General features: G+C 43.5%; 1 protein-coding gene across 1 annotated transcript; it reads left to right on the top strand.

Annotated features, from left to right (window-relative positions):
• The first annotated feature begins 92 nt into the window (after window positions 1-92).
• cpsf1 (cleavage and polyadenylation specific factor 1) lies at window positions 93-19,696 on the top strand. Its single transcript, XM_042076261.1, has 38 exons — window positions 93-263; window positions 744-909; window positions 1,038-1,065; window positions 2,667-2,800; window positions 2,899-2,979; window positions 3,296-3,447; window positions 3,773-3,919; window positions 4,099-4,238; window positions 4,428-4,538; window positions 4,795-4,888; window positions 5,130-5,217; window positions 5,428-5,577; window positions 5,820-5,871; window positions 5,997-6,088; window positions 6,249-6,323; window positions 6,458-6,538; window positions 7,655-7,747; window positions 8,316-8,432; window positions 9,044-9,185; window positions 9,578-9,756; window positions 10,128-10,267; window positions 10,490-10,664; window positions 10,802-11,005; window positions 11,115-11,204; window positions 11,436-11,582; window positions 11,938-12,090; window positions 12,992-13,108; window positions 13,483-13,573; window positions 13,804-13,888; window positions 14,138-14,279; window positions 14,693-14,845; window positions 15,686-15,862; window positions 17,085-17,151; window positions 17,282-17,329; window positions 17,529-17,684; window positions 18,431-18,560; window positions 18,994-19,132; window positions 19,408-19,696. The coding sequence occupies exons 2-38, from the start codon at window positions 766-768 to the stop codon at window positions 19,453-19,455; spliced, it is 4,362 nt and encodes a 1,453-aa protein (XP_041932195.1). The 5' UTR covers window positions 93-263; window positions 744-765; the 3' UTR covers window positions 19,456-19,696.
• Window positions 19,697-21,424: the final 1,728 nt, after the last annotated feature.

Genomic DNA, 21,424 nt, shown 5'->3' with positions numbered 1-21,424 from the left:
TTCATCCTTGTACAGTTCATTGTTTTATCACCCTAGGAACATTTATTTGAACTCTATTGTTCCCCTACCGGTCATATTTCAAGGGTACCACATGTTGCATTGTGGGATATGTGATGAATGGATTCGAGGGGAAGCAAGGAACAAATTCATTCCTTTAATATAGTGAAGTCGTTGTTGAGATGAATTAGTTGTGAAAGCAGCAATGTTGATGTGAAATTATCCAGTGGACACTATTATTTGGAAACGTTAAAAACCATTGATAGGTACGGCGCACATATCTGCAGTCCAGTAACTAGATCGGACCATTGCACCAAGCTAACGTTACCATGCAGACTTGTAGCCACTAGCGTGCAAGGAATAGCTAGGTGAACACTTGTGTGACACAAGTCACCGAGCTTTACTGCACTTTAATAAACTGTTCACTTGTAGGGTTATATGAAGGTTGCTAGACAGCGACTTAACGTTACTTTGTAGACATTACCTGATTGTTTGTAACTGCACAGAGCAATAAACTTACTAGCCAGCTAGCTAGTTAGCTTACTTAGTGTTACGTTGGATTTCACTGTAGCCTGTGTCATTTTACCACCAATACGCCAATTTACATGATATGCCAGCCAAATATAAGAATATGTATTTGTACATACTGTACAAGTAGTTATTTGGAGGTAAACGATTACTCATCATGGAAATATAACGTAGAAGCTGTATAATCATTACATATCGTTACCCCTGTTGCCAATCAGGTGCTGACATTGAGCCAGGAGGATGTACGCTGTGTACCGTCAGGCGCACTCTCCTACGGCCGTGGAATTTTCTGTTTACTGTAACTTCATATCTAGTGAAGAGAAAAACTTGGTGGTCGCAGGCACGTCACAGCTCTATGTTTACCGAATCATTCATGATGTGGAGGTGAGTTTCAGGATCTTGAAAATAACCTGTTCTAACAATATTTGTCTCGACGTGGATATTCTTTCACTGATTAAGATTAGAATGATTAGGCCTAACTACATGTTTCCTATCCCTCTGGCGGATTTCAGAGTACCAACAAGACAGAAAAGGCCACAGGTAAGTGTTCTGGTGATCTAATCCTTCATGTTGTTTCTCTTAAATTCTGTCATTTACTCTTCAAATGACTACAGGAAGGAGAGCTCACATCAAATAAAATAGATGCAAAATGCTTTTAGACTTTTTTGACAACTTCATCTTGATTTGATTAGATTCAACTTTATTGTCCTTGGGCAGAGTACAAGTACAGAGACAACGAAATGCAGTTTGCGTCTAACCAGAAGTGCAAAAAAGCAAGTGCAATGTGATATACACAGTATAGGCAGGTTGTGCATAAACAGTAAAAGATATAGTGCAGTGTAGACAATAGTATACAGTTAAGAAGTTGGAATGGTTTACAGTAATATAAATTAACTATACATATGTGCAGTGTATTAGCAGTAACTATTGGCCCTAGTGTAGAATAGATATGGATATGCAGTATGAATAATGTATGAACAACATGTACAGATATTTGCTGTTTAGTAGCAGTAACATTATGTACAGCAGTGTTTCCCAAAGACTGGGTCGCGACCCACGGGTCGTCAGCACAATTTATGTTGTCTAATAGGCCTAACTTAGCCAGGAAAGCTATTAGTTTTCTATTAGGATATAGTTTGTTTACCACAGTCACATCCCTCTGTGGAATTTTGCATTTAGAATAGCTCTGAAACTGGGGGGCGAACGCGTCGCAGAAGGGACAGCATGGACATCTCACTCGCAAAATGAAACATTTCTGTGGGGCGCCTGCCATGGACCTCGCAATTGCAAAATGCAATGGACATGAATCAGCCTATTTGCACAATAATTAACGGACACCAGCTCTTCAACTTGACCGATTAAAATCTAGTCAACTAAAGCAGACATCCGTATACCACACATGGCTATTCAATTTGCGTCATAGGCTGTAGATTTTAATTGTAGATGCACTCTTTAAATTTAATAGCAACCTCCTCACATTCCTTATTATTTCGGATTTAAAACGCTCAACAGTGCATTATATTAGCCTACTATTTAAATGGACATTTTTAACATTTTCCTCTCGTTTTCCACCTCGCAAACTCTACTAGGCTACAATAAAGGCGCATTATCTTTTGACTATTGCGCAAAAGCCTCTTGTTCTGATATTTATTCATTTCACATTCTTACAACATAGCTTGCCACAACATTAATACACAGCCTTGGTATACGGCCTACAAACAAACGTTTAGCCTAACTCCAGAGGAAAATGCGATTCAACTTTCCAAATAAAGAAACCTCCACAAATAGGCTACAATATAACGACTTGAGTTACTTGCTATGTTTACATAGGAATTGATGGTGTTATGGATCCATTTGTCTGCAACGCAACGTAGCCTACAACATCTCTCTTTAGAAATATAGAAATAGCTTACTATGCTGAATAGTGACGACTGCGTAGCATGCAAGAATACCCCCAAGAAAAGTTTGAGAACCTGTGGCCTAAAACAATATGTTTGTATGCAGGTTGCATGTTAGATCTGAAGTGAGATGGGTCGCGATGGTCTGTCATTTTTAAAAAGTGGGTCCCCAGAAAAAAGTTTGGGAAACACTGATGTACAGTATAGACAGATAAGTACTTAGATCCTTGATTTACTACCTAGATGTCAAGAGTCGTAAGGAGAAGCTGGAGCAGGTGGCTTCCTTCTCTCTCTTCGGTAATGTCATGTCCATGGCCAGTGTCCAGCTGGTTGGTGCAAACAGAGATGCTCTTCTCCTGAGCTTTAAAGATGCAAAGGTAAGTAACCGCATAGCCATCTAAATTCCTGTCCCATGTCCTACAGAAGACCATATAACGGTATTGTTATAACATGTTTACATTGTCTTTGTCCCCAGCTGTCAGTTGTGGAGTATGACCCAGGGACCCATGACCTGAAGACTCTCTCCCTGCATTACTTTGAGGAGCCAGAGCTCAGGGTACAGTGTGTTTACTTTTTCCAGTCAAAGAACATACATTTATTTTATAATTATTATTTTTATTTATTTTTCAAGAAATGTTTTGTGAGTCTCTATGTTTCTTCAAATTGTGCTGCTTTTGAGAGTGTAATATGTGGATAAATGATGAAACAAAATCAGTGATTATTGTGCTGGGAACAGGCCTAAGTGTAAACAGTTCCAGGAGAAAGTTTAATACATCTATTGTTTTTTTTTTAATCAGGTTTAACCAGCTTTGACAGGAGCACTGAATATCAGCAGACAGACTCATTTTCTTTCTGTTTTGTTTCACGTAAAGGATGGCTTTGTGCAGAATGTACACATCCCTATTGTGCGCGTGGACCCAGAGAATCGCTGTGCTGTGATGCTGGTCTATGGCACCCGGCTGGTGGTGCTTCCCTTCAGGAAGGACACCTTGACAGATGAACAGGAGGGAATTGTTGGAGAAGGGTAGGTCGATCTTTCAGGGGCAACTTTTCTTTCATGAAATTTCATGGCAAATTGCAATTTTTCATTCGTTCACTCATTCATTCCTGAATAAACGTCTGACTCAGTGTGCGAATGTAATGGTAGCCAGCTGGTACGTAGCTGTGCAGTAAGTACATTAGGCTCCCTCCTGATGCTTTTAGAGACATAGCAAGAGATGTTAGAGCCTATGGGTTTAAGGTCACTTCCTAGCATGCTTGACCCAATCCAAGGTGCTGCAAGCAACACAACCAACAACAAGTAGAGGAACAATCTCTGACTTGTCATCATTGTTTCTCTGTCTCTACAGGCAGAAGTCCAGTTTTCTCCCCAGTTACATCATTGATGTCCGGGAGCTTGATGAGAAGCTATTGAACATTATTGACATGAAGTTCCTGCATGGCTACTATGAGCCCACTCTGCTCATCCTCTACGAGCCCAACCAGACTTGGCCTGGGTGTGTTCACCTGCATAATGCACTGGAGAGATCCATCAAATGTTTCCAAAGACAAAAAACACACACATACACCCCAGTTTTGTTAGATTTGTATAAATTATGATAGAATGTTGTTGAATTATGTCTGGCCAGTGATTGTACAGTGATGGATGTTTGTATTGTTGTGTTGTGCTTGACAGGCGTGTGGCGGTCCGACAAGATACCTGCAGCATAGTGGCCATCTCCCTCAACATCATGCAGAAGGTGCACCCTGTCATCTGGTCACTCAGCAACCTGCCCTTTGACTGCACACAGGTCATGCCAGTGCCCAAGCCAATCGGTGCGTGATCCCTACACTCATCCCTACATTGGCCACATCTTTTTTTTCACCCTCAGATGACTTTTGAGCTATCTGTGCAGTATTGACAGCATATCATTGTGTTCGTAAAATAGCACTAACCAGTTGTGTTTATTTATGTTTGTGTGTTGTGTGTGTTGTGTGTGTGTGTGTGTGTATGTGTATGTACAGGTGGTGTGGTTGTGTTTGCTGTGAACTCCCTGCTCTACCTGAACCAGAGTGTTCCTCCATATGGCGTCTCCCTCAACAGCCAGACCAACGGGACCACGGCCTTCCCTTTGAGTGAGTGGACTGACGCCCACACCTGCCCAGCGCTTCCTCGCACACTTATAATATTGGGACATTAACAGTAAAAAAGATAAAGAAATTCATGTTTTAGCTGACCAGTTTTTACAACTACCTCGTAGCCAGCAATAATCACACCTGGACTTCCCAGCGCTGTTTTTAGAACACATTCGAAATTGTAGAGAGAGAAAGAGGTTCCTGGTAGTAGGTGGTGACCTAACCCCTTGTCTGCGTATATGCCCGGTCACTGCAGAGGTTCAGGAGGAAGTGAGGATCACACTGGACTGTTCTCAGGCCACCTTTATTGGATCAGACAAGATGGTCATCTCGCTGAAAGGTGGAGAGATGTGAGTAAAGTTTTTTTTCCCCAGTTGGTTTGATAATCATAGCAGACAACGCACAGTCAATTTATGTGTACAATTGTTGTGTCAGAATTTATTTGTACAAGATGTCAATACAGATGGCAGACACTGTCCTAAGGGCTTTATCAAAAGCCTATTTCAAATGCAATGCTTTAGTAATGTATTCCATTTTTACCATATGAAATTGACATCTGTGCGTGTGTGTGTGTGTGTGTGTGTTGTGTAGCTATGTTCTGACCCTCATCACTGACGGCATGAGGAGTGTGCGCTCTTTCCACTTTGACAAGGCTGCCGCCAGCGTGCTCACCACCTGTGTAAGTAATACCTCCACCTCTGTCTTCCCCTCTCCATCTTGTGTCTCACTCCCTCGAATGATGCACTGGTTTCTTAGTGTTTCTGTTTTGTCTTTGACAAGCACCATGCCAAGGCAAGGCAGAGGGGACTTGAGTTCCTTTGTGTCTTGTCTGCTGGTAAAAAAAAAAACGTCACCTAAGGAGAACGGTCTCTGCCTTCTCCTTTCCCAGATGATGACGATGGAGCCTGGGTATCTGTTCCTGGGCTCCCGACTGGGCAACTCCCTGCTGTTGAAGTACACAGAGAAGCTTCAGGAGGCGACAATGGAGGAGGACGAGGACGAGGAGAGTGACAACAAGGACAAGGAGAAGGACAAGCCGGTGGGTGCTCCTTTCCCTTCCATTCTGGTTATTTTTCATTGACGAGATGTGGTTGTGTTAAGTGTCTGCTGGTGTTGCTGTCTACCAATGCAGTGTCAGGAGATTACAGCAACACTCTAGCATAACTGTGCGGGTGTCTGAGGTTGGAAAATAGCTTTTCAGTTGGCTACATTTGAGTATTTGGAGTGCAGCTCCAGCGTGCTTGTTGGCTAAACAAGTGTGATTTGTGTTCATCTGTTCAGGAGGAGCCGCCCACTAAGAAGAAGCGCATGGATTCTAATGCTAGTTGGACAGGTATATGCCAAAGGAGTTGTGTGTGTGTGTGTGTGTGTGTGTGTTTTTAAAGGGAAAAAGTGTGTTTTGTTTCTAGTGTGTATTTTTTTTTAATTGACACTTGACATGGTTTTGTCTTCTCACAGCTAAGTCGTCCATGCCAGATGAACTGGATGAAATTGAAGTGTACGGTAGCGAGGCCCAATCAGGCACTCAGCTGGCCACCTACTCTTTCGAGGTACAGCCACCAACTCATTTTCCTCAAAACAACTTCAGCCCCTATAAACAGGATAAACCATCACATGAAGATAAACTAGAGAAGTCATCACAGGCAACTGAGTAGTTCATGTTTGGATGAATGACTGTGGTAATCACCTATAATGTTTGTGTTCTCTCAGGTGTGTGATAGCATTTTAAACATCGGGCCCTGTGCCAATGCTTCCATGGGAGAGCCAGCCTTCTTATCAGAAGAGGTACTTGTTTATTTCTCTTTTACACAGTGTTTTTACCAATGCAAAAAAAAAAAAATGTCAAATATATGACACCATATAAAAGTATTGTAAGTGTAATGTATTTAGGTATTAACTGCTCCTATGTCTCCCCACAGTTCCAAAGCAATCCAGAGCCTGACCTAGAAGTGGTGGTGTGCTCTGGCTTCGGCAAAAACGGAGCTCTGTCTGTCCTTCAAGTAAGTGTGTTTGTGTGTGTATGTGTGTGTTCACCCTGGTGCTTGGAAATGGCCACTGAGGCTTAATATAGACTAGATTGAGTGTGGATAGTATTGCATTTATATATAGCTGTGTGTTTGTGTGTCCGAGAGAGCACTGCACAGAGACCTGCGGCGGTGAGGCTCGTCTGCCGCAGGTTGTGTGTGTGTGTGCGAGAGGAATTCTGGGTTTACCAGGGCTCCCTCAAAGACCGTGGGAGAAGCCTTTAAAACACCCAAGAAACAGAACCAGGGGCATGCCACCCCCCTCCCCACCCCCTCTCTAAACTCGCTGTCTTCTGTTCCCTTCCAAAACCCCCTACCCCCACCCCCTACTCAAACACACATACACACACACACAGACACACACAGGCACACACAGGCACACACAGGCACACACAGGCACACACACATACTTGAGGGATACTGCCCTCAGCTGGTACCACAATCACACACCCTCACATAATGGCACAGTTACAGTTACAAACGTACAGTTACAGTATCGACATAAGAGTGACATGACACTGTCATGAACGTGTCATAAACAAGTCATAAACGTTTATGACATAACACTTCTGTTATTAAGTGACATTCGGTTTTTGTCATAACGAGTTAGGGTTAGAAGTTAGGATTAGGGTTCATGTCTCATGACCGTGTCATGTGTTCATGACAGTGTCATGTCACTCTTATGTCGATACTGTCAGGTAAAGTGTTACCCAATCTTCATGAGAAGGTCTTGCAATGAAAATCAGACCTGGCCTGACAGTTTAACTGTCTTTGTGTTCATAGAATTCCTAGTACTTGACTTGTTTGGGTTGTCTGCCATTCAAAACCCTGTGCCACACAATATCTGCCTTTCTGAGTGTATGGACCCTTTCAAGAGAGTTCCATTATCAGCATCATAGTTGGCCCCACAAGACTTTCTTTTTAACATTCCATATGTTATCTTAATGCAGAGGAAGTAGATTGGGGCCCAAATAGAACGTTCAAGCATTGTTTTTGTTTTTATTGTTGAAAGGGTCCATAGTTGTTGTGTTTATGTGGTCTTGTTTGTGTTGGTGACCCTCATCATCACCCTCTTTATCTGCCCTCCCATAGCGGAGTATCAGGCCTCAAGTGGTCACCACCTTCGAACTTCCTGGATGCCATGACATGTGGACGGTCATATCCAGCGAGGAGAAGCCAGAGCAGGTGAGCTCTGCCCCCTCGGCACACAATGGCCTCCGATTCAGATACTAATATTCAGATACTAATATTACAGAATGCAGAACAAGTAGTGACTGACACATTACTAGTTCTCCATAAACTACCTCACCTCTTTGATTTGCATCTTTTTGTTTTGTAAATGTAAATGTAAATCAGGTTTAAAGGCCAAGTATACTTGCGTATACAAGGCATTTGGTCTCTGCATTTATCCCATCCGTGAATTAGTGAACACACACCTCACACAGTGAACACACAGTGAGGTGAAGCACACACTAACCCGGAGCAGTGAGCTGCCTTGCTACAGCAGTGCTCGGGGGGCAGTGATTGGTTAGGGCTTGCTCAAGGGCACTTCAGCCGTGGATGTGGGCATGGGAGAGCAGAGCTCAACCAGTTCCCCTGCCCACATTTTTCCTACTGGTCAGGGATTGAACCGGCAACCAGTAGGCCACGACTGCCCCCTTTTGATATCCTTTTTTTCTATTTTGATTTCCCTGTCTTTATTCTTGTCGTCTCGTCCTCTTCATATCTCTGCCTCTCTTGTTCGGTATGGCAGCCGCCCGCTGAAGAGGCTGACAGTGAGAACGCTGAGGAGGAGAAGCAGGAGCCCACCATAGAGGACGAGAAAAACAAGCACGGCTTCCTCATCCTGAGCAGAGAGGACTCCACTATGGTATATACACACACACACACACACACACACACACACACACACACACACACACATACACATACACACACAGATCATTGCTCAGCACATTGTAGCAGTACAGAAACCCCAGTGGTGTAACCGGCACACTTCACTAGTCAGCAAGTAAATGGGATTGAGCGATTACAAGACAAATTCTGCAAGCCTGTATGTGTGTGTACCTCTGTCCCTCTGTCGTACAGTTGTGTGAGTCAAGTGTGTGTAAGTGTAAGTATGTATGTATATATGCTCTTTTGATCCCGTGAGGGAAATTTGGTCTTTGCATTTATCCCAATCTGTGAATAGTGAACACTCAGAGCACACAGTGAATACACAGTGAGGTGAAGCACACACTAACCCAGACCAGTGAGCTGCCTGCTACAGCGGCACTCAGGGAGCAGGGAGGGGTCAGGTGCCTTGCTCAAGGGCACTTCAGCCGTAGATGTGGGCATGGGACAGCAGTGCTCAATCACTTCCCTCGACCAAATTTGTCCTACTGGTCGGGGATTGAATCGGTGTGTGTGTGTGCTCTGTCTCTGTCTTCCTGTGCACCCGTGTGTGTAAATAACCTTTCCCTTTTGGTTGTGTGTTTTCAGATCCTGCAGACGGGGCAGGAGATCATGGAGCTGGACACCAGCGGTTTCGCCACACAGGGCCCCACAGTGTTTGCCGGCAACATCGGGGACAACAAGTACATCATCCAGGTGTCACCCATGGGCATCAGGCTGCTGGAGGGGGGTAAGAGACTCCGTTAACCTCGCCCCCGCCCAACGGGAAAGATCAACTAGCCTCTTTAATGCTTTCACCATGACACACTCAGAAAAAGTTCTCTGAATGAAGGTTCTCTGGATTCCTTACTGATCCAGTTTGGACTGTTAGCTTTGTATTAGGGTTCAGCTGTTGAGGTCTTATGGAAAAGGTACTTACCCCAGCATGCAAATTGTCCATCTGGTCCTTTGCTTAGGCTCTGGAGGCCATTGAAGGCAAGGTTTACTTAATATCATTTACATTTACATTTTACTATTTTACATTTATATTTATCAGTCTCTCCCCCTCTCTTTACAATTCTCTCTCTCTCTGCTTGTGTTTCTTCTTCTCTCTCCTCATCCATTTTTTGGTCTTTCTCACAGTGACCCAGCTTCACTTCATCCCGGTGGATCTGGGCTCTCCCATAGTGCAGTGCTCCGTGGCCGACCCCTACGTGGTGATCATGACGGCCGAGGGTGTGGTCACCATGTTCGTCCTGAAGACTGACTCCTACATGGGCAAAACCCACCGACTGGCTCTGCAGAAGCCTCAGATTCACATGGTCAGCAATGACTCCAGTTCACTTTACCCTGCACAATGCATGATGTGTCCACTTGATTTGAGTCCACTTACGGTCCAGTTTCTATTCTATAAGTCAAGTCAAGTTTATTTATATATATTATTATATATTTCATACACAGAGGTCATTCAATGTGCTTTACATAAACAAAAGCGAACAGTAATAACAAATAAAAGCATAAAAGGGCAATAGTGAAAAAATAGTTTAAAAGGTAAAGATCATAGTAATAATAATAATTAAAAAAAAAACATAAAACGCACAAGGTAAAATAATTTAAAAATAGAGAATGATTAAAAAGACAAAATATAATAGTTGACTGAACTGAAGTGTTTTTGCATGTTTCCTGATCGTAGCAATCACGCGTGATCACGCTCTGTGCCTACCGCGACATCAGCGGCATCTTCACCACGGAAAACAAGGTCAGCTTCCTGACCAAGGAGGTCGTGGGAACACCGAGCCACATCGAGACTGAGCTGGTCATACAGGACATGAGGTAAACCAACGACAGCACACATGATCACTGATCACTCGATGTCATTGGTTATTAATGATCAGTCTTTCAATCTTTGAGTTGTTGAACTGTTCCAGTTCTCTCCCAATTCCACAATTGACATTTCAATTGAGTGCATATTTGCAAACTGCAAGAAGTGATGGTTGTTAAGAGCTTTACTCGCTCTGAGTTGACCTCTCCTACCGCCTGTCCTTCTCTCCTCAGTAACACGGTGGACGATGAGGAGGAGATGCTGTATGGGGACTCCGGTCCTCTTACCAGCCCCACCAAAGACGAGCAAGGCAACTCGACCTCAACCGCAATGCGGAAGGACGGGGCCCACAGCAAGCTGGACCCAACGCACTGGTGCATGGTGGTTAGAGAGAACGGGGTCATGGAGGTAGGATTTGAAGTTAAAACAAAATTGTAACTTAAAAAATGGAAAATTGTAACTTTTCCATCACAAATTCTTTCTTTGATCATTTTGTTTTGTACATCTTTGAGGCAGCTAAACATTTCTTGCCATATTACTATTAGATTTTCCAGCTTCCTGACTGGCGCCTGGTCTTTTTGGTGAAGAACTTCCCGGTTGGTCAGAGAGTGTTGGTGGACAGTTCTGCTGGCCAATCAGCAACACAGGAAGGTAAAAAGGAGGAGGTCACTCGTCAGGGAGATATCCCACTGGTCAAGGAGGTATCCCTGGTGGCACTGGGCTACAATCATAGCCGGCCTTACCTGTTGGTGAGTCTTAAATCTCTTCTCATCATTCTAAAGATTTTTATAGGAAAACACAGTAGATATTTAAACTAAAAACGATAAAATTGCATAACATTTTTTGTGTACTTGTTAGGTCCATGTTGAACAGGAGCTTCTTATCTATGAAGCGTTCCCTTATGACCAGCAGCTTGTCCAGAGCAACTTGAAAGTGCGCTTTAAAAAGGTAAGAAATGGACGCAGCTTGCTTTCCGAGGCTTCCATTCATAATGCTACTTGAAAGCCATTTTCTATTGCATTGCTATCACAGTGCTGCTAACTGTAACAGAAAGATTCCTTGATTAGTGAAGAGAACCTTCACGTTACCTTCCGCATACATCTTAATGTACAAGATATTTTCGATGGGTGCCTTAACTCTGTTGTGGTCAGGTTGTTAATAAACTCAACGTGTCTACAGATGCCACACAACATAAACTTCCGGGAGAAGAAAGCCAAGCTCTCTAAGAGGGACAAGAAAGCTGAGGGTCCTGGTGAGGAGGGGTTAGGGCTCAAAGGTCGCGTGGCGAGGTTCCGATACTTCAGGGACATCTCTGGATACTCAGGGGTAAGACCACAGATGCCACTGATAAGTGTCAGGTATCTGAAGCAACAAGGCTGTTTGGTTTTTGTTTGATTCCTTTCATTTCATTGCTTAAATAACACATATAGCACAAGCACTGGATCGCTCTTAAAACAAAGTGAGCATTTCAAATATTTGGCAGTTCTTGTAGAAGCACTGTCAAGTATTGATTGATTATTGTCCTAAAGAACGGCCTCGGGCAAGGAAAGGGTAGCAACCATGAACCAACCCTCTCCTTAGCAACCATGAACCAATCGTCTCTCTCTCTCTCTCTCTCTACCCCTCCCTCTCTTTCTCTCTCTCTCCCTCCCTCTCCCCCCCCCCCCCCCCCCTCCCTCAGGTGTTTATCTGTGGGCCGTCCCCTCACTGGATGCTGGTGACATCCCGTGGGGCCATGAGGCTCCACCCCATGATCATCGACGGGCCAATCGAGTCCTTCTCCCCGTTCCACAACATCAACTGCCCCAAGGGCTTCCTCTACTTCAACAAACAGGTGCCTTGGCTGGCGCAGCTAAAGTGGGCTAGGGAAATCACAGAGCCAAAATGCCATACAAGCCATGTTCTCATGTTAAGGGTCTTGCTGTTGGTTATTTATATCTACAGTAACTGGAGAATCCAAATTCAGAGACCAGTCATACAAGCAAAATTTAATTCATATGGAATGTATTTTTGACACTGAACTGCACTGTTTATAGAATTGCAATTTGTTTAGCTTAATTGTACTTTAAAGATCTTTACTCTTTACTTTCACAATATGTATTGAATCTGCAGCTAAATATAATAGTATTGAACCGGAAAGCTAGCCTGACAAGCCAGACCCACATTAAAATGTAGGGTCTGGGCACTCACCGTTCGCAGTGCTCAGTCCGAGGGGCGGGATAATCAGTTGTCTTTCAAATTCCCTCTGCACGCAATAGGACAGCGGCAGCGCTATGAGTCCCATGCGTTTCCCACCAGCGGAGCTAGTTGGCTAGTTCAAACGTTTGCCAACTTAATAAAAGCTTAACTCGTGTCACACTGTTCGCCAACAGCAACATCCATCTTATTTGTTTTCAAATAGCAGGGAATTCAAGCCAAACCATTGCAACTCTGCCATCAATCATTATGTTAAGCCCACCTAACGACTCTAAACACGATTTCATTGGCCTGATTGAGTTTCGATTTCTGGAGCTCACAAGCCAACGGAGAGTTGCTAGACTAGCCCTGGCAGCAAATGTAATTTGCTGCCGCTAGGGGCGCATCTAGATTTCTAGGCTACCGGAAAGCCTGTTTACGCCCATAATTGTCACATACATCTGTGATCTATAATAGTTTGAGTACCCAAAAAAGGACTTTGTGTTGATGTTTGTGTTTGTGTGTGTGTGTGTGTGTGTGTGTGTGTGTGTGTCTCGTAGGGAGAGTTGAGAATCAGCGTGCTGCCCACCTACCTCTCATACGACGCTCCATGGCCTGTCCGGAAGATTCCGTTAAGGTGTACAGTCCACTACGTGACCTACCATGTAGAGTCTAAGGTAACAGCACTTCCTAAGATCAACAAGCATGTCCACTGTATGGTAATCCACCAACATGTAAATCATCCTTTTGCTGTCAAAGTAAAGCATAAGTCGTTCAACTCTTACATGACACCCAGCAAAAATCAGGAAAAATAAATGAAGTCAAGATGCATCATTTTCGTTTAATCAACCCTCTGACATCTCACGGCAAAAATATATTTCCAGCCCGACTCTTTTCGTGTGAAATGTCCAGAGTATAGAGGTAGTAGTAGTATTGCCATCCACCCACCCCACTGGCATTTAGCTTTTAGTTGAATGTGTCCATTAAATTAATAAATGTAGATATGGACGGTACTCATTCTGTCATGTGTCTGCCTGTCTGTCTGTCCCAGGTGTATGCAGTGTGCTCGAGCATCAAGGAGCCGTGTACGCGCATCCCCAGGATGACTGGGGAGGAGAAGGAGTTTGAGACGATCGAGAGAGGTGAGGGGAAATCTGCATGAACGCCATCACACACATTCACTCTCATTTTCTAAAACAGATACAGTACACATACATGCATGTCCCCCCCACACACACACACATACTGTCTTTCACACTAATACAATAGCAGATTGACACAGGCAGAGTTGCTTCCATATTTACTATGAAGGTGATCATTTTATGTTTGTGTGTGTGTGTGTGTGTGTGTGTGTGTGTGTGTGTGTGTCTAGATGAACGGTACATCAACCCTCAGCAGGAGAAGTTCTCTATTCAGCTCATCTCACCTGTCAGCTGGGAGGCCATCCCAAACACACGGTGAGTTTGTGTGTGTGTGTGTTTATAAATCAAGCTTGTGTTTCTGTGTTTACGGTTTGTAATGTGTTGGTATTGATCTGCTTGAGTTGGAGCAAATGGTCCTCATAATGACCCCATTCTGTGTGTTGTATTCATCTCATGTGTTAATGTTAAATATTTATGTGTTAAGTATGTGTAACCTTAGTTTCTGTCTGTGTGTGTGTGTGTGTGTGTGTGTGTGTGTGTGTGTGTGTGTGTTCTCGTGATCAGTATTGATTTGGAGGAGTGGGAACATGTGACCTGCATGAAGACTGTGGCCCTGAAGAGTCAGGAGACGGTGTCCGGCCTAAAGGGCTACGTGGCTCTGGGAACCTGTCTCATTCAGGGGGAGGAGGTCACCTGCAGGGGGAGAGTGAGTGTACACACACACACACACACTCTCTCTCTCTCTCTCTCTCTCTCTCTCTCTCTTTTATACTGCAGGGGGAGAGTACACACACACACACACACACACATACACTCACTCACTCTTATACTCACACAAACACACATCACACATTCATATTCACTCACTCACTCTGTGTCACACATAACAGGGGTAATAGTGCCACCATTGTTATCTCATACTGTGCTACTGTTAGTACTTGAACAGTCAAAATGTTTTCCTTGCTCTAAGCTTTGTAAAGAGTTCTGATTAATGTTGATTTGTACAATCTTGTGTCAGGAAGTAAAGCTCTTAATGGGGTTTGAGAGTTTGGTAATGGGTTATCTTTTGTGTTTTGTGTGTGTGTGTGTGTGTGTGTGTGTGTGTGTGTGGCGGTGTAGATCCTGATCCTTGATGTGATTGAGGTTGTGCCTGAGCCAGGTCAGCCCCTGACCAAAAACAAGTTTAAGGTGCTCTATGAAAAGGAACAGAAAGGACCTGTGACTGCACTCTGCCACTGCAGTGGCTACCTGGTGTCTGCCATCGGACAAAAAGTAAGCACACACACACACACACACATATATACACAGTCACACACACACTCTCTGCATACACACTCGCTCATTGACTAGTGCAGGTATTTATGGATGTTCATGTGCACAAACACTCACACACAGACATCCACACATTTATAAATGCTCTTTAAAAAAAACGTGAACATGACACATGTTCACACATCAGGGTTTGTTCCCATATTTAGGCATATCTAAGCGATGGAAAAGATAAACAACGAGAACCTCAGTAAGAACCCGATTAACCAGATCTGTAAATGATACTGATCATGTTTCATGTTGTGTAAGATAAGTAGGCTTGGTTGTTGATCAGCCACTGTGTGAAATCCCCTACCTCTACAGCAGAAGGAATTTAACTAGCTTTAGCTTTCCTGTGTAAATTGCATTCCTCTCAGTTTGTTCCAATAGCCATGTATTCAGTCAAAGGTTGTGGCTCAAACTTTGCCGCTTCAGTGTTTTTTCTCGTTTCACATGTATACTGAAAAACAATTATAAGTGTTTCCTATCAGCTGCTCGTATGACTTTAGTGGTAACCATTGCTAACACGTGAAGACATGTTTTTAATTACTTCTTCCCTGCAGTCTGCTCTTATAGTTCAGTCAAAATGATAGTAATTTCAGATGACTTGAATCTTGAATTTGAATTTCATTCACCCTTCACCCCGTTACACCAAAATTATGTTAGCTGGTCATTTGTGCCAGGGCCATAAGATAGTGATTTTGTGATACCATTCTGGTATCTTCACAGTTCAGCTGATTCAGTAAAAAATCCAGTGGCCCAACTTTCTCTCTCTTCCCCTACATCTGCTCTTCTCTTGTGCAGATCTTCCTGTGGAGTCTGAAGGACAATGATCTGACGGGCATGGCCTTCATCGACACGCAGCTCTACATCCACCAGATGATGAGCATCAAGAACTTTATCCTGGCCGCTGATGTCATGAAGAGTGTCTCGCTGCTGCGCTACCAGGAGGAGAGCAAGACCCTCTCGCTGGTCAGCAGGGTAAGGAACCAGGAATCAGTCACAGGGAAACGGGAACTAGTGGACTCCATTGGTCTCAAAAGGAAGACTTGGCAAAGAGAATATTGTTTCAGAGCTGAAGTCTGATTTCAAGGCAGCATCAGGATGAATTTGTGTTTGATATCAAACAATACCAAGGCCAGTTATATTATTGTAGAGTTAGAGAGAAATGGTCATGTTTTTGAAATGCACTACGAGTATCTTGGTTGACACCTCTAGTCCTCTGTGTTTTGGTAGATGGATTTGTTGTTGTTGTTGTTTGTTTTCAGCATCATAGGAGGACAAAAAGTTGTGTACTTAAGTACTCCAGGTTAATGTGCTCTCTCGTGTTTTGGAGATGCTTGAGTTGCCATGTGAATAATGCTGAACAATGTTATTCTGACATTAAAACGAGCTAATTTAGTGCTTGGATGCATTAAAATAATAGCCTGGTAAACCAGACCCTGGAATCTTTCAGATTAAGGGTCTGGCCACGAGTAATGAAAATGGCCCAATTCGAGGGGCGGCACCAAGCATGCATTTGAAACTCTCACTGCACACAGTTGGATAACGCTACGACCAATCACAACAATTCATCAGTGTCGGTCATCAGTGTAGCTCGCCTTTGTCCCGCCTACACCGATTTGATTGGTCCCTCTCGCTCGAGAGATAGAAGAAATTTGGATCATTGCTCGTGGCCAGAGTATCCAAGTGCTCCTGGAAAAAAATGTTAGTGTAGAGCCCTGGTGTGAATGAGTGTCATGGTGACAGTGCAATGGTGATAGTGGTCATGGTGATAGTGCAAATGAGTAAGTCCAACAGTGCAACAATGCAGAAATAAAGTAAAGTAAAGTCTATATATTTAACTATTTTAAGAAAAGGTATAAGTGTGGCCACAGTTCGGCTGTGGCATGGAGGGAGGGGTTATGCATATGTGCTAATATAGCACGCAAACAATGAGGCAGAAAGACGATGGTAAAAGTGACTAGTGGACAGACAGTATCCAAACATGGAGGGGGTGAAGAGACAGAGAAGTCTATCTCTCCTCTTCCCTTAAGTGAAGCATTGAACAGTTCAATGGCCCTGGGGACAAATTACTTTCTCAGTCTGTCTGTTGTGCAAGGCAGTGAGCGAACATTTTGTGAATGTTAGTCATTAGTCTTTGTCAATACTGAGTTTGTTTCGCAAACCTATTTGTCAATTCTATTGTTTGTTTGTTTTTCAGGATGCGAAACCCGTGGAGGTGTACAGCATAGAGTTCATGGTAGACAACAACCAGATAGGTTTCATTGGTATGTGCTATTTCAGTCTTGTTGATCTTTTGGGTCCTTTTTATTTTATTTGAAATAGTTTCATCATGGTAGATCTTGCAATCTCACCTTCTAAAATGCCTTATGCTCTGTGTGCTGTTATTCTTTCTAGTGTCTGACAGGGAAAAAAATCTACTGGTCTACATGTATCTCCCAGAAGGTATGTCTTCTTCTCAGTGTCAGAGTAAGCAAACTGTTACTGGCAGTCCAGTACAGTAACAAGTACTGTGTAAGACATCCTGGTGTGCTCTGAGCTGCTAAATTTGGTCCCGTGTTTGTTGTCCAGAAAGTAAAAAAAAACAATTAGGGAGCGGACTGTGAAAACAGATTTTGAAATTGTCCCCTCTTTCTTTCCATAGCGAAAGAGAGCTTTGGGGGCATGCGTCTGCTGCGTCGGGCGGACTTTAATGTGGGCGCGCACGTGAACGCCCTGTGGAGGATGCCCTGTCGCGGGGCGCTGGACCCCAGCAGCAAGAAGGCCCTCACCTGGGACAACAAGCACATCACCTGGTTTGGTGAGTATTATTGAGGGCCTTGAAAGTTCAGAAAGGTCCTTCAGAGTTGATACGGCTCTGCAGTTTAGATATGCAAGGGTGCCTCAGAAGGCTCCTCTAACCACCAAATGTTACCCATTTTAGCCGATTAAAGTTTGGATAAATTTATCCTATGGTTTTCAGTACTGACTCTCAGAGCATATTACTTACTTAATGCATTAACTGACGTTTGTTAAGGGAAGTTGGGAACCCATCAGTCATAAATGGCATAAAAAATTCAAGTTTCTTTAACTTTTTAACATAGTTGACATGACCTGATACAGTGTAGACACTGAACCTTATTAGCGAACAAGCATTCACTAAAACACGCTGTAGATGAGTTGTTCAACTCTAATGACTCCATTTAAAGTATTACTGTAACCATTGGTTCCCAGCTCCAGTTTTCCACCTGTAGACTGCCTCCTATAATCCCACTTACACATGTTATATGTGATTTAATGTGACAGTTATTAGCAGTTAAGTTCTCAGTGCTCCAGGGTGAGGTTCAGGATTTAACAGCTATTTCTGGCTGCCAGCCAGCCAGACCAGTGTTATATATTTAAGAGGGGGCTGAAACCTGCCTGTGATTTAACATACCGGTATTTATTATATTTTTATTGTCATATTACATATTATATTATTTGTTATATTATTATGATCCTTCTTTGTGTGATTTATTATGTGTGTGTGTTTGTGTGTGTGTGTGCTAAATGTGTGTTTTCATACAGCCACACTGGATGGAGGTATCGGGCTGCTGCTGCCAATGCAGGAGAAGACGTACCGGCGTCTGTTGATGTTGCAGAACGCCCTGACCACAATGCTGCCTCACCACGCTGGCCTCAACCCTAAAGCATTCAGGTACACACACACACACACACACACATACACACATGTTGCCTCACCACGCTGGCCTCAACCCTAAAGCATTCAGGTACACACACACACACACACACACACGTTGCCTCACCACGCTGGCTTCAACCCTAAAGCATTCAGGTACACACACACACACACACACACACACACACACACATTAATACTCACTATACTATGTGTAGGTTTTCACGGACACAAATGCAAATACTGAACCTCAAGAGCATTCTTACTCGCATGTGTAATACAGAAACTATGAATCGTTGATGAACACATATCCTAAAGATTCCTTTATACACACACAAACACACACTGAGCCAACCAGAGGAATTTACACACCATTCTGAGTAATCTTCACAAATGTCATGCTTATGACAAGTGTGTGTGTTGAGTTGACATCTGGATCCTCTGTGAATAGGATGTTGAACACAGACCGACGGACGCTACAGAATCCTGTGCGGAACATTCTGGATGGGGAGCTCTTGAACAAGTACCTGTACCTGAGCACCATGGAACGCAGTGAGCTGGCCAAGAAGATCGGAACCACCTCAGACATTGTAAGCACACAGTTGCCCTTTACTTTTATTTGAAAACTGAAGATTAAAAAAAAAAAAAAAAAAAAAAAAAAAAAAAGCGATGTCTGTACTTTTCCATTTGTTGCATTCTAATCTTAGGCGTGAATACAGAAGTGAAACACCACAATTGATTTTTTTTTTTTTTTTTTTTTTTAAAACCTTCTACACCACTTGTATCCCTCAGCCTGAAGTTTTATTGTCAAACTGTACATTTGACTTTGAAAAATGCTAATGAATTGACCCATCTTCTCTTGTAGATTTTGGAGGATCTTCTGGAGATTGACAGAGTTACAGCTCACTTCTAAAGCCAGTTGTTTCCGGAGGTTCTTCCACCACGCTGTACTTCTAAGTTCTTGTGTTTAGTTTAAGACCAGACTGAAAAAAAAGTGTTCTGTATAACTCAAGAGTCTGGGAATGTTTAGGGACAAAATAATTTTGTTTTTGTTGTATGTCTTTTTACAAAACCTCAAAAAAGTAATTGAAGAAGATTGTATCATGTTTCATAAAATATTTTGTAAACAAAAACAATTAAAAAACATTCCTCAACTCTTTTGTGGATTTTATGTTAAGAGTATTCTCTGAAAAGAGATAAACTTTCCGCTACCCGTTTGACCCGTTCTTACATGATTGTATGTGTATGTGATTGTACCTGTGCTTACAGCAAACAGATTTCTAGACGATGACCACAGTGTTAGTCAGACTTCAAGTTCTCTGTCTGTTTTTATAAGAAATAAGTATAAGTATATACAGGTGCTGGTCATATAATTAGAATATCATGAAAAAGTTGATTTATTTCAGTAATTCCATTCAAAAAGTGAAACTTGTATATTATATTCTTTTATTACACACAGACTGATATATTTCAAGTGTTTATTTATTTTAATGTGGATGATTATAACTGACAACTAATGAAAACCCCAAATTCAGTATCTCAGAAAATTAGAATAGTTCAATATTGAAGACACCTGGTGCCACACTCTAATCATCTAATTAAATCAAAACACCTGCATAGGCCTTTAAATGGTCTTTCAGTTTAGTTCTGTAGGCTACACAATCATAGGGAAGACAGTTGTCCAAAAGACGACCATTGACACCTTGCACAAGGAGGGCAAGACACAAAAGGTCATTGCTGAAGAGGCTGGCTGTTCACAGAGCTCTTTGTCCAAGCACATTAATAGAGAAGCGAAGGGAAGGAAAAGATGTGGTAGAAAAAAGTGTACAAGCAACAGGGATAACCGCACTCTGGAGAGGATTGTGAAACAAAACCTATTCAAAAATGTGGGGGAGATTCACAAAGAGTGGACTGCAGCTGGAGTCAGTGCTTCAAGAACTACCACGCACAGAAGTATGCAAGACATGGGTTTCAGCTGTCGCATGCCTTGTGTCAAGCCACTCTTGAACAGGAGACAGCGTCAGAGGCGTCTCGTCTGGGACACTCCACTGCTTCTCCACCATCCTGCTGAACAACTGGATGAAGGCACTTCGATCTTCCCTGATCACCCTCAACTCCGCCAGGGTCTCTTCATGGCGCCTCTGTGCAGCAGCCATGGCAGCAGCATCAGACCTCTCAAGGTAGGCCAAGAGGTCATCCTCGAGCCTCTGCCGCTTTCGCGACCTTGGGGTGCCAGAGGGTCTGGTGGGGACGCGAGCTGGAGTGCGACTGGCTGAGGGTGAAGCTGGAGATGGGGCAGAGGAGCTAGTGGACTGCACTGGAGAGGGAGCCGATGAGGGAGATGATAAGGGATCCAAGTCTGGTGCGCTGGACCGCCTCAGAGCATCAGGTCTGCGTACATCGACACCACAACCATCGGTCCCCACAACAGATGGGTCCACATCATGATTGCCCCCAAGCAGCTCGTCCATCTCCCCGTAAAACTTGAAGCGGACAGGCCCCCTTCCAGTTGACGTGTTATTGTCCTTACATTTCTTGTAGCCCTCCACCAGCGTCAACCACTTCTGGGCCACCTTCTCCTGCTGGAACTGCTGCCCGGACTGCAGCTCTAGCTTCCAAGCCATCTCCTCCCACAGCAGCTGCTTCGTTTTTTTCCCCAGCCTCAGACGCCGGTTGAGGTCGTTGAGGGACTTTGCCGGTCCCTCACCTTCTACCTCCAGATGGATCCCCATCTGGTGGATGAGGAACAGGGTCTGGTCTTTGTTGAAGCCCTCGTTCATGGGAAGGGGTGCAGTGGGAAGTGGTACAGCCTGGACACTGCAGATATCTTAATCATAAAAAAGAAACAAGTCAGCACAGTACTTGCAGCACCCAGGGATAAA

This window comes from Alosa sapidissima, chromosome 21 (assembly GCF_018492685.1).
Source record: "Alosa sapidissima isolate fAloSap1 chromosome 21, fAloSap1.pri, whole genome shotgun sequence".
Classification (NCBI taxonomy): domain Eukaryota; kingdom Metazoa; phylum Chordata; class Actinopteri; order Clupeiformes; family Clupeidae; genus Alosa; species Alosa sapidissima.
This window is presented reverse-complemented; position numbering and strand designations above follow the sequence as displayed.